Source organism: Melopsittacus undulatus, chromosome 9 (genome assembly GCF_012275295.1).
Source record: "Melopsittacus undulatus isolate bMelUnd1 chromosome 9, bMelUnd1.mat.Z, whole genome shotgun sequence".
Lineage (NCBI taxonomy): Eukaryota > Metazoa > Chordata > Aves > Psittaciformes > Psittaculidae > Melopsittacus > Melopsittacus undulatus.
The window spans coordinates 34,551,843-34,564,368 of record NC_047535.1 but is presented as its reverse complement, the minus strand read 5'-3'; the positions used below and the strand labels follow the sequence as shown (position 1 = coordinate 34,564,368).

The 12,526-nt window shown below is 42.8% G+C and overlaps 1 protein-coding gene across 1 annotated transcript in view; it reads left to right on the top strand.

The window, feature by feature from the left end:
* Nucleotides 1–241: 241 nt before the first annotated feature.
* SUMF1 (sulfatase modifying factor 1) overlaps nt 242–12,526 on the top strand; it is a 36,940-nt gene continuing 24,655 nt past the window's right edge. Inside the window, exons 1-3 of the mRNA XM_005149434.3 lie at nt 242–456; nt 4,776–4,949; nt 7,261–7,335. Of these exons, the coding sequence (XP_005149491.2) occupies nt 253–456; nt 4,776–4,949; nt 7,261–7,335 (453 nt within the window). The 5' untranslated portion in view covers nt 242–252. The remainder of the gene's footprint in view (nt 457–4,775; nt 4,950–7,260; nt 7,336–12,526) is intronic.

Below are 12,526 nucleotides of genomic sequence, written 5' to 3'. Positions count from 1 at the left end.
CCCTGCCTCCGTCACTCCCGCTTCCTCACTCTCCTCACGTACCCCTCGAAGGCACAGCCCGAACTCTCTAAGGACCTGCATGGTGTGAGCGAACCGGCCCCGGGGGGGGAGGGGGGGGGGGGAGGAAACAAAGCCCACCATGAGGTGCTCCCGTGGGCGGTAACACAGCCCAGGCACTGGAGCCCGGTGGTGCTGCCCCTTTAAGACGAGATCCGTCACCTGACCGCGGGGGTACGTGGTGCTTCCGCTAACATGGCTGCGCCCGCTGTAGCCTGCACCTGGTTATCCCGCAGCCGCTTTTTACTGCTGCTGGGGTTGGCGGCGGCCGCCGGGGAGGCAGGGCCCGGTGGGGACTGCGGGTGCAGTGCCAGCCGGAGCCGCGGTGACGGGCGGGAGGCGGCGGTGCGGCGGTACTCGGCGGTGGTGAGCGGCGGACGGAGCGCTGGGCACAGGCCGGTGAGCAGTGGGGTGCGGTGTGGTGACTGCGGTCGCGCACTAAGGTGGGAGCCGGGCGGGCAGTGAGGCGGCGGCCGGGGGGTGTTGGAGGTCCTCGGGAGACCTTTTGTGCTCGTGTGGAAAGCGGTCTCTTGGGCCGGGCTCGTGAGGGCAGCGCTCAGGCACTGGGGCCTCGCCTCAGGGAGCCCGTGCGGCTCCCGCCCCGTGTGCTGCTGGCCTCCCCCGTCACCCCTCAGCGCTCCTCTCTGCGCAGGGGAGCTGACAGGCGGATTCCTGGTGTCTTTCTCGGTTGTTTGCCTTGGCAGGCCTCCCCCTGCCCCCAGCTGGTTGCCATGGGAATGCGTGTGCCAGAGGTTCCACCTGAGCGGGGTTGTGTTTACTGGACAGGCTGATGAGGTGATAATCTCTGCTAGTGGGTTCCCATACTTGGGGTATATCAATTCTCTGATCTGTTTACCTCCCTTGCTCCATCTCTTTTTCGGTGTCAATGTAATTGAAATGCTGATAATGATGTGCCATCTTTTGTGTGTTTTTCAGCAAAGCCGTCATTTATGTGTCCATACCTAGATATCCCTTCAGGTTCGCTTTTAGTGAAAGTCTCTTTAATTGCTTGTTCCATTCTACTCCTGTTGATACTCTCCTGAAAGACACTGTCCCGTGCTCAATGTGCCTTCCTGATGAAGGCAGTGCTTAAAGTGGGTTGCTGTGCTATGATGTGCTATGGCAGTGCCTACTGCAAAGGGATACCAAGGCTTTTTGTGTTACTGGAGACCAAATGGCTCAGTGTATGAGATATCTTCAGTTATTAGGAATGGGATTGCTGCTTCATTTCATGGAAAGTGTTAGCAAACTTTGGCAGTCAAAATTATCCCATAGCAGACTTGGATCTTGTCCTTGTGTGAGATGGATTGCAAATAGGGTGTTTAGTGCCGGGTAGCTGGGTCAGCTTGGAAAAAGTCCGTGTTGTGCAGGCTTTGTGTGAAAACCGACCAATTAAAGGGAAGGGTACTCAGCGGTTTTGCCATTGCAGGCTACGCTTAAGGTATTTGATAATATATGAAGAGTATGAATGAAATAATTCATATTGCAGTTGGGCCCTGTGTCGCTAATATACATTTAATGTAATAGATATTGGCATTTCACTGTGGGTCTCACTGTGGAAAAAAAAAATATATGTTTGACTTTTGCCTTATAGAAGGCAGCTGGCACCTTCAGTAGCATGTAATGAAAAGTAATTATCCTGGGTTTAAAGCTATGTCCACAGCATAACTTGATTATGCTTAGCTAGAAAATGTTTTTACCAAAAGGGAAGTGAGGGAATAATTGGCTTCTGCTTCAACCACAAATGGGATTAGTTGTTTCCACTGCATTTTTAGAGCTGGGGAGCTGGAATTTTAATGGGTCTGCCCTAAATTACAACAGTACTTTTAACTAAGTATAATCACAGGCAAATGTGGTCCCTGTTGTTGAAGTTGAGCTTTGAGGACAATGAACTGCATGTGCTAGTTGAGTAATACAGTGAATTTGCAGGCAGTTATTCTTGCACACTCTACCTAATACAGCCAATGATGTATTTGTAAGCCTCTGCTGTTGGGTTTCTGTCTCCATAGTTCAACTTTGATATTTCTTGGAGATTAGTCCCTTGGTGTTAGCTATCTGTTTTAAAATTGGATGTTACAGCTGCTTAGTAACTATACAGATGTGGTTTCTGGATGTCTATGTGGAAAGTCTGTTCTTCCTTTAGTGTTGTATTCCACTGCTCTGAGGCTGAGGAGTGCTATCAGACATCTTCTCAGCCTGTGATGTGTTATCCTAAAGCTGGCTGTCAAAGGGGGGCCCTATTTCTAAACATGAGGTGGAACTGTGAAATGAGCCTTGTGAGGGGGATAATCCTGTGGAATCAATATTTGGTGTCAGTTGGGCACAACATTGGTGGACATGCATAAGTCTCGGCTGTCACTGTGCGAACAGCAGGTTCCCAAGGAAGCCCATTCGTAGTTGAATGTACACTGGCAATCTGCAGAGATGGTTCAGGTTTTGGACATGAATGATAGGTAGAAAAGTGAGAGTTGGTTCTTCACATGCTTTTAGACAGCAGCTCAAAAGTGAACTCCAAATCTTGCTTTGAAGGCTGCTTTAGGGAGTTGTTTTAGCTACAGTGCATTGGAAAGAGATTGGAAGGAAGTGGTGCAACTTTGTGCCACGTTGTCATTCCCTAAGTCCAAAAAAATGTAAGCAAATTTATCCTGAAGCCCTTTTATGGATTTGGTTAAAGACAGCCTGTAAGTGCTCGGATTCTTTTTAGTGGAGAAAAACTATGAGGATGCAGCTAGCTTTAAATGTGGTTACTTGAAAGGAAAAAGCTTCTTGTACCACTTCTTACAAGGCCTGGTGCAAGTTAAGTGTTGGTGGGAGAAGCAAAAGAAGACCTCTGTAGTGGAGAATAAACAATGACATGGGATATGTTGAATGCTTCAGCTTCTCTAAGTAGGGAAAGGTATTGAATAGCTGATGTGACCTTTTTCTGATCATTTGGTATGCTAGTAATAGTGTAACTACATAAATAACAGTAAACTCCAGAAGCTCGAAGGTAACTGATGATTCTTTTTGTCTTCCTAGTTTACAAGTTGTTGTGGGCACTGAGATAAACTGTGTTTGTGTGAGCATCTAACTTTATGAAGGGAAACTTGTGAAGTAAGAGAAAAAAATCAAACTGTAGAAGAATCAAGCTCCTATAACCTAGGTTGTGCTGCAAAATGGCTGTATGAACAAATTCCAGAGTTGACCTTCTGTGGCCCTGCCTTGTCATCTAAATAATGGTACATCAGTTCACATTTTACAACCTTACCTCTGCGGTCTGGCTACATTTAATATGCACTGTGTTTGAACTGTCGTACATCTAAAACTCAGTCTTCTTGCTCTGTCAGAACTTTAAATTTCTGGAGCAGTGTTGGAAGTGTGCTGGTCTGGAAACTTATCAGTGAATGTTTCTGTTGTTAGGCTTGAATTTCCTGCATACCAAACAGTAGGATTTTGCAATAAACCCTCACTATCTCCTGGAACGGGCTTTGTTCATTTTAGGTTCTGTCAGTGTTCCAGCTGCTTGAGTTCCTTGTAAGAGTAGTGTGTGATCACAGATCACTGCCAGGGTATGTTCAGGTGCCACATGATTTTCTGCAGTGGCTGCATACACCTGTGCTCGATGGCTTTCTTGAGGCTCACCCACTCACAAACCTCTTCCCAGAGATGTGAGGTGGCTGAATTCAGTGTGAGTTAGAAGATGAGGGTAGCTCAGGAATCCTGAACGGAAAGGAGAGGGAGTTTTCTTCTCCAGTTCTTTGACTTGTTGGTGATGAGTTGTGTGACTTCTTGGCAAGACAGCTCTTGTGCTGTCAGCCCTCGAAATATCACCTGCTCATGAGGAAGACTTTACAAAGTCCGAGCTGTCATTCCTTACTCCAGCACAAGCTTCTGAGCAGGTATCATGGATGCTCTTGATTTCTGGGTGAGGAGCGTGTTTCTCTGTCTGTGGTCTTTTGTCTTCCCGGAAAGAGCCTACTAAAACTGAAGGAAAATGTGTTCTCTTTCTCTGGAAACTGGCTGAGGCCTTAGAGGGGAAAACATCACGGAAATAGTTAAAATATTATCCTGTTATTTGTCCTTTACCTATGAATCTTGAGGCTCTTGCCCAAGGCCGATCTCCCAGAGGAGTGGGACATAATTGACTTGAAAGTTTGCATCATTTCTGGCACACTGAGCTGCAGGTGCTCTGTCTACCTGCCAGTGAACAGCACGGTTGGTAATAAAATGCTGCACGTGCCTGTCATTAAATGAAAACCCATCTGTAGTTAGTATGCAAACAAGCACAGGCTTGTCCGCAGAAGAGCACTTCATAGTTTAGTAATCTCCAGATTATTCATGGATGCATCAAACCTTCCTAGGAATAAAGTGAAATACCAAAATGTTTCATCTGAAAATGAACAGAAAGGACTCTGAATTATTTCTTGGCTCTTAGGTACAGCAGGAGAACATGTTTCTCCTCCAATATTAGAGCACAAGCATCACCCTCAGTGGAAGTTCTTAATTACTCAGACATTCATGCAAATGGGGGTTTTATTCTCAGTTTAAGTTCTATTGCTATTTCTTCCAAACAGGAGGTGTTCAAGATGACAGTTGCCATTTTGTTGTGCTGGTTTTGTCAGTGAAATGCTGCTCAGAGCACAAGCACCTCCAAAGATGAGGTGAAAGATGAGTAAGACTGGTACATGGCTTTTCAGTCTTTTATTTTCATCATCTTTTGGGTGGTATTTTCTCTGCAGATGGTTGCTATTCCAGGAGGAGTGTTTACAATGGGCACTGATGAGCCTGCAATACAGCAAGATGGAGAGTGGCCTGCTAGAAGAGTCCACATTAACAGTTTCTACATGGATCAGTACGAGGTCAGCAATGAGGAATTTGAGAGATTTGTGAATTCTACTGGGTACATTACTGAGGTAAGGCAGAAGGATGTACAGTCTCCTGTCATAACTGTGTTGGCAAAATTCCCGTTAAACACTTGGGCTTTTCTGTTTTGAAGGCTGTCACAATGCTTGCTTGGGATTTGTGTGCTAGAATATTTCTGATATAAGTAAAGGAGAAATGAAATGGTCTTGCCTTGCTGCCCAGGGGTCTGAAAAGCCATTTAGATGCATGCTGTTACATGTAGTAAGGGTCTTGATAGCTGAACTAATATCTTCCCTGCAGCATGACTGAGGCAGCCTGGGTGTAGCTAACAGATGGCTCAAGGTGTTTATGCAGGATTTTTTGGGTTGGTTTGTTTGGCTGAGTTTTTTGACCTTTGAGTCCTAGGACATCTTTGCCCCAGTGCAACTATGTTAGATATCCTAATATCTAATATCCTAACTATGTTATATCTTCCTTATATTAGAGGAAGAGGGGAGAGGGGTTTTAAAAAGTGATGATAGCTGAGGCCTCTGTAAGCTAGCTCAGTGCAGCTACTTGCTAATGAGCTGAGCAATAGAAAGCCCTGCTGTCTGAAGAAGATATAATAGCATGTATAATAATAGTTTTGTGCCTGTTGCTGGGAACAATGGACTAAGAAGGAATATGTTAAGCGTCTTCCAAGAAAGAAGCTACCTGTGCCTGAGGCTCTGATCTTTCTTGACAGTTGACTGTTCCTACGCAACTCTTATGAAACTGTGACAGGCCTTTTAGGCAAATAAAAGCTGTGGTAATGATCAGGTCTCTAAGGAGGCACTTTGCAGAATTTGCTTGATAAACTGGTTCTCATTTGGAAGACAGGATCCTTCTGGTTGGATGAAGGGCTTTTATCAACAGTTTTTAATTCTTACCTCAATGATTCTGGAAAATAAAGTTGCTTAACAGTTTTGAGCTTGAACAGGGCTTACTTGCTGCAAACAGCTTTGGGCATGAGCACACATGAAGCAACACTGAAACACACTGCTCCATCGGATGGAGTTTGTTTCAGACCATGCCTCAGCTTGGGTAGTTGGATGCTCCTCTTGGATCATTTCCCTTCCCACCTTGCATGGATACCCCTTTTCTACTGGATTTTGAAAAATAAGCTCAGAGTTAGAGTAAGCAGCACTGATTCTGCAGTGTTTTTCTGTGGGGATGCAGCTGAGCAGGTTTCTGTGTATTTAAACAATGCCCACATTACTTTGGGTAAGTAGTGCCAACCTGCTTGGTTTTCATTTATTAACTGAACTCCAGTGGCAGATGAAACCTGAATAAAGAAATCCCCAGGAGTACTGCCTTTTGTTGAACCAAGAGTGTTTGTTAAGAAACTTCAAACAAACAAACCCCTCCCAAAAGTAACAAGCAAACAAAAGAATCAAAGAAAGCCCCTGATTCTGTCAGACTCAAATCTGTGCTTCTTTAGGTGATTCCTGTTTGTTTCTGGGTCTTTCAGATGGGGCAGGAGAAGGGGGGGAAAAGGGTTTGGTTTTTTTTTAATTCTTTGATGAATTGATTTTTGTCTCTGTCTGGGTGTCTCAGATTGGGCAAAAGAGGTAAATGAAGTCTTTATTCCTTCACTTTCCTTTCTGAAACTGAAAATGCAAAGATTATATTTGTATGTTAAAACTTCTTGCAGTTTGGGTGGTGAATGGGATCCTTCTTTGAAGCCATGATTCTTGAAGAGTTCTGAGTGTGCAGAAACAGCTTGTGATGATCATTCTCAGTCTTTGAATACCTTAATATAATGAAGTTCAGAAGGGCAAATGTGTTGAATTATGATAACATGTTTTAACTTCCCTGGTATATCAATTCACTTAATTTACCAAGAGAGGGGGGGGGGAGAACCTTATATTGGTATTATGTACTGTGATCCGTTGAAATTACTTGTACTTTTTTCTTTTGGCTTTTTATAATGCTAGATAAAATGGTACATGGTGCTAGTGATGGTGAAGGAGCACTAACTGGGAAGGCTTAAGCCTGGTATTTTAGCTTTCCTGAAGGAAAAATAAGAGAAATGAAAAATGACTTGAATATTAAGTCATTGACTGTAGCATTTTAAAGCAGAACTGTATTTTTAATTAATAAAAGTAAAAACAATTGCAGAAGCTCTGAGAGCTGCCATCTGTCCAGTGGCTGCTGAAGAACAATGACATCCAGAGACAAAATGCCTTTTCTTTTCTGTTTCAAAATAGCTTTCCTAAAAGAGAACTCTAAGCTTCTATTAGAATTTTCTTATCCTTGGTAAAAGAACGCTGTAAATATGAGTGCTGTTTTAAGAATAACATTCCCTCGGTAGTATGGTTGAATCCTGCGTTCTTTCTACAGGCAGAGAAATTCGGCGATTCCTTTGTGTTTGAGGGAATGCTGAGTGAAGAAGTGAAGGCTGACATCCACCAAGCAGTGAGTAATACAGCAGGGTAAAACTTACTTGCCAATCACTGGGGTAGATGTGTTAGCAATTATGGCAGTAGTATCTCAATTTTGTGATGCTCCCAAAGCCATGTACAAAGATGGGGTTTAAGGAGTGGTGTTTGGCGTAGAATAACAAGACTCCTGCAGTTGTGGGAGATTTATAGTCTATTCTCTGCCCTTTTATTTGTTTTTCTTCATTGTAAAAACCCAAGCAATTAAAAAACCCCTTCTCCTCATTAGCCAAAGTTCAGTATCAGCCCCTTCTTTTCTGTTTTCTTTTTGCTTCCTAAATGAGAGGTATTTAGGACTGTAGTAAATGGTGCAGATACAAGATATTTGTATTACATGTAAGACAGGGATGCTTCAGAAACTCAGCTGTCAGTAGTGGCTTCTACTGAGTCATGTGCTGTGTAGGTGAAGACCAGGAGTGCTTCTGGCTCCCAAGAGCACATGTGCATATTGCTGGCATGCTCTGCCAATGCAGTCCAAAGAAAGTGGGTAAATCCCAGATCCTACCGATTTAAGAAAATGAGGATAATCCGGGTACCTGATATGACAGCAGTGCTTGCATGGGTGCATTTTCTAGGTTAAGGCAAATGTTCCAAAGAAGTGCCATTTCTATGGCAAACCTGAGTCTATATGGCTCCTTATTATATTATGGCTGGCTTAAGTTTACTCTTTTTCCTCCTTTTTTGTAGAACACCCTGTATACTTTGCTGCTTTTCCAGCTCCCTTAGTCTTGCTAGGGCAACATAGTGATGTTGGCAGGGGCAGTGCTGATTAAACTGGAGCTGATCTAATTTTCCTCTTGAATGGAAGTGAATATTGGTTAAAATAAATGAAATTACAGCTTTCCTGCCCTGCCCCTCGCTTCTGTGCTGAGCTTTCTTAGGCATCATTTCCCTCCTCCTTAACCTTAGCGGGTCACTTAACCTTTACAACACCAGGTAATAAGCAGATTATATCCTGTCGCCTGGATAAATTTATCTGCTTTGAGCAGAAGTTTGGATAAGATGACCTCTTGAGGTTCCGCCCCATCAGAATTATCCTCTTGTCAGACACACATAGTGCATTTCTAGATCTCCTGCCCCGTGCCTTTAAAAAGGACTTAGAAATTAGGTATTCTGATATTCATAGTGTTGCATTTACTCTACATAGGAATTTGTTTGCTTTTTTGGTTAATTTTCTTTTGGATCAGCAAAGGTAACTTGGCTCATTCTGCAACTGCTTGAATCATCGCGGGGAATCAGGATGCACACAAGGCAGGAATAAGGTAGCAGGACTGAAACTGCATCATTTGGCAATAGTTCAGGTTGACAGAAGTAAACTTCAAGTGAAACTGCACCTATATAGGAAGGCAAGTTTTTGTTGCCACTTTTTGCACATTTTGATGCTAGATAAGCAAAGAGAGGTGGGACAGTTTGAGATTAAATTCTTTCATTTAATTAATAGTTTCACATAGTTTTACATAGGCATGCCATTTGATCCAAGGTGCAACTTCTCAGGTTTAGAGGATTATGATTTGTTATGACAAACAACTGGGAGTAGCTGGGGCTTTAGTGTTTACTCATTTATTTTTCTTCAAAAGAGTTTATCAAAGATAATTTTCTTCCATGTGCATGGTGCAGGAACTTGGAGTAGTGAATGCTCCTTGTTTTACATAGATGAAGGGAATTCTGCAGAGTTTGATTTTTATCTTCGAAGGGCAGACAGTTGGAGGTTTCAGGAAGCCCAATGTCAATGCATGCTGTGAATGACTGGCAAAATATGTTCGGTTTTGCTCCCTGCTGCAAGGAAATGAAGATTGCAAGAAAAATTGATCTTTTGATTCAGGATTAACATTTGTGTACTATGAGATAGAAGATGATGACTAAACTGGGCTTCCCTGATACTGGCATAAATGATGCTGAAGGTGCAATAAATCCAGACGGGCTCATCCCATCTTCACAGCTGTCAGTATTAGAGAAATTCCTTTTCCTGCCCTACTTCTGGGATGCAGGAATCCCTACGTCAGGCTCCCTGTTTTAAAACAAACAAGCCCTAAGAATGCTGGTGGAAGCTCAGCCTTGGCTATTTGTATAAACACATACAGAGTATTGGGAGCCACTTTCCTGGGTGTGTCAGCCAAATTTTTAAGTGTTGGCTGTGATGCTAACAGAACAAGCATTATGCCAGGGAGCTGGACTGGAGCCCAAACTGATCTTTTTGGCTGGTTCTTTATGAAGGTTTTTTGTATTTGTTAAAAGTAAACTTCAGGAGTCTGTCCTTTTGCCATGTTTTCAGTATTTATTATTAAATCATTTTGCGAGTTGCTTGCACACAGAGATGATAAATAGACACAGGGAGACTACTAATTATTTTGGTAAAGTGATCTGTAGAATAGTGACTGCCTGCCTTGTAGCTTGGCACTTCTTAACATTATGCTGGTGCTGTGGACAAACTTATGTTCTAAAACATGGTAATATTGTGAGGAAGTGAAAAAGAAACCAGAAGCAGCTTTTTTTTCCTCCCGTCTGCCTGCCTCCTCACCAGCTACATACCATGAAATCCAACTTTTAGCAAGGAACTTCTGTCTGCAAGGAGAAAGTGTCAGAAGGCAGTTCAGTGGCAGAGCTGGAAAGAAACTCTTATGTCTGAAGAGACAGCTTAGGATTTCATCTCTATATGCTTCTGCGGCTCAAAACTGCGTCTTTTTGCTGCTGTAGTATGCATTTGTAGTGAGGGGTGAGAGTGCTGTGCTGACCTTAGTCATTCTGGGGGTCTTTGGGTTTTGTGACAGTATGATTTGTACACTAGAACAAGCACACATCTTTCAGCTGCAGAGAAGTGAAGCGTCACCCATGGGGATGGGGTGGTAGAGGATAATGTAGTCAGATGCTTCTCAGATAGCCCAATTCTCCATAGGCCATGCTTATCTTGGCTAAGTGAAACTAATAAAACACATTAGCAGCTTCCTATGGATCAGGATTTCAAGAAACAAGTTTCTATTGGTGATCTGTAAGAAACTTCTTATTGCAGATGAATCCCAACTGTGGGGCAGGGACTTTAAGGGTTCTGCAAAAGCAAATTCTTCCTATGGATCTTCAAGCTTGAGTGAAACGCTAGAAGATAAAAGCTCTTGTTACATTGCCCAGAATGGTCAAGTTCGACTAAAAATAATAATCTAATGTTTTAAGAAAAGTGAGCACATTTTTAAACCTTGGCCTCTGCAGGGTAACTGTTCAACTGTAAGCAGAAAACATGTGTGTTGCATCAAGTTGGTTTGCATCAGCAGACTGTAAGGATCAGCCAGAGGAAAGATGAAAGCTTTTTTCTCAATGTATACCTTAGTCAACTAATACTTTAGCTTGTGGTATGAACCTTCTTGAATCATAACTATCATCAGGAAAAGCAGAAATAAGATATAACCATTGGTGTGTTATTGGTACTGTAAATCTTTCCACCAGATTAATGAGAAAAAAAGACTATTTTTACATTGCCTTAGTGGCTCAGATGTGTTTTTCTCCAGCTGAAGTACAAGGGTGCTAAGCGCAAATGTAATTATACAGGCAGATCGACAGGATTGTGTATTTTAGAAGTAGTATTTCACACACAGTGAAAGAACTGGGGGGAGGTGGAAAGGAAGATACTGAACTAAGTGGAGTATAACAGTTCCTATAAATAATGTAGTGCTTCTTTCTGTTGGGGAATATCCAGGGGTTTTGCTCTATTTGCTCAATTTGGCTTCTCCAGTTCTTAAACCAGACAAATTTATCATAGGCCTTCAAAGGAGCAGACAGCTAAACTCGAGCAGAGGTGGGGCTGGTGAAAGCTAATGCAGGAGCAAACCAGCTTAGCACGTAGAATAATTGTTGGAGCTTTGGGTGTGCATTTCCTGGAGGTGAGGTAGTCTCCCAGATAGCCACTGCTAAAGAAATGTAGGTTGGACCTAACCTTCCTCTGGAAGGGAAGCGGTAAAAAGGGGTGTAGCAGCCAATAATTGAATTGTTCTAGATTTCTGGGAACTTGAGTTTTAGTATTGGCCTCTAGGTCTGCAGTGGTAGCTTGGCAGAGAGTGGAAAGTTAGCTCTGTAATAGATGAGGGTGTTGCTGATGGAACTGGTGAGGACTTCTGCAAATAAAAAAGGATTTTCTAGGGCAAGGGTGGAAGGTCCTTTGAAAGCAAAACATTTTGTGTGGGCTTAACCAGTTTTGATAGCTTCACATAGTAAAATCAGCTCTTAGACTTGCAGGTTAAAGGCAACTACTGATTGCTGAATTTATTACAGCTATTGAGTTATGGTTTTTCTTGGATAGTTGGCCTTTGGTTTAGATGTTGTAGATAAAACACAGCCTAGAATTGCCAATAGCTTGGCACTTGGAGATTATTTTTTTCTTTCCTTCTCTTTTGAGAGAATTTGGGGAAACGGAAAAAGCTCAAACATTTTCGTTATTCTTATTTTATGATGCAACTCTTTTCCTGCTCTTTTTTCTCCCTGAGTTAAGAGGTAAGTAGAGCCGGGGGGAAATGCATGCTCAGTGCTGCTATTCCATGGCATTGTAAAATGCCACTTACATGAGATTTTAATGTATCCTAGAGCAAAAAGCACACAGATTGTGTCTGTGAGATGAGAAGGTACTGAGACACGCTTGTCAGTGAGGGGATTCGAGAGCTCTTGCACATAATGGCAGGTGTTTCACTTGCTGTGCAGCTACCCTGAAAAAGGTAAACAGGATAGCACTTACCAGGGTTGGAGTACAGCATCAGCCAGATTTGCTCACTGGAGAATAGTGGGAATGGTTTTTATTCTTGGCTTGTGGAAGATAGTAAAATTAATTTTTGCTCCTAGGCCAGATAAATTGTGCAGTGAAGAGTCTGAGAGCATACAAATGTGTGTACTTCAATTGCCTTTAGGATTGTTGCATTTTTGGTCTGAAAATGCAATGAAATTGGTTCACTGCCAGACATGAGCAAATACTGTTAAGGAGCTCTGGTCAATCTAGAACTATTGGATGCTGCTTTCTTCCCTGTTTACATGGAAACCTCTACAGTGGTCTTGAGCTGTGCATTTTGCCTATTTATAGCAGTGTCTCTATCCTGTCACTTGAAGGGCATAGTCCCATTCTAAAACTATGAAAACATTAAGCATTTCAAATGAGTATTTCGAATAAACAAGAAACAGCGATGTTTGCAGGTAGG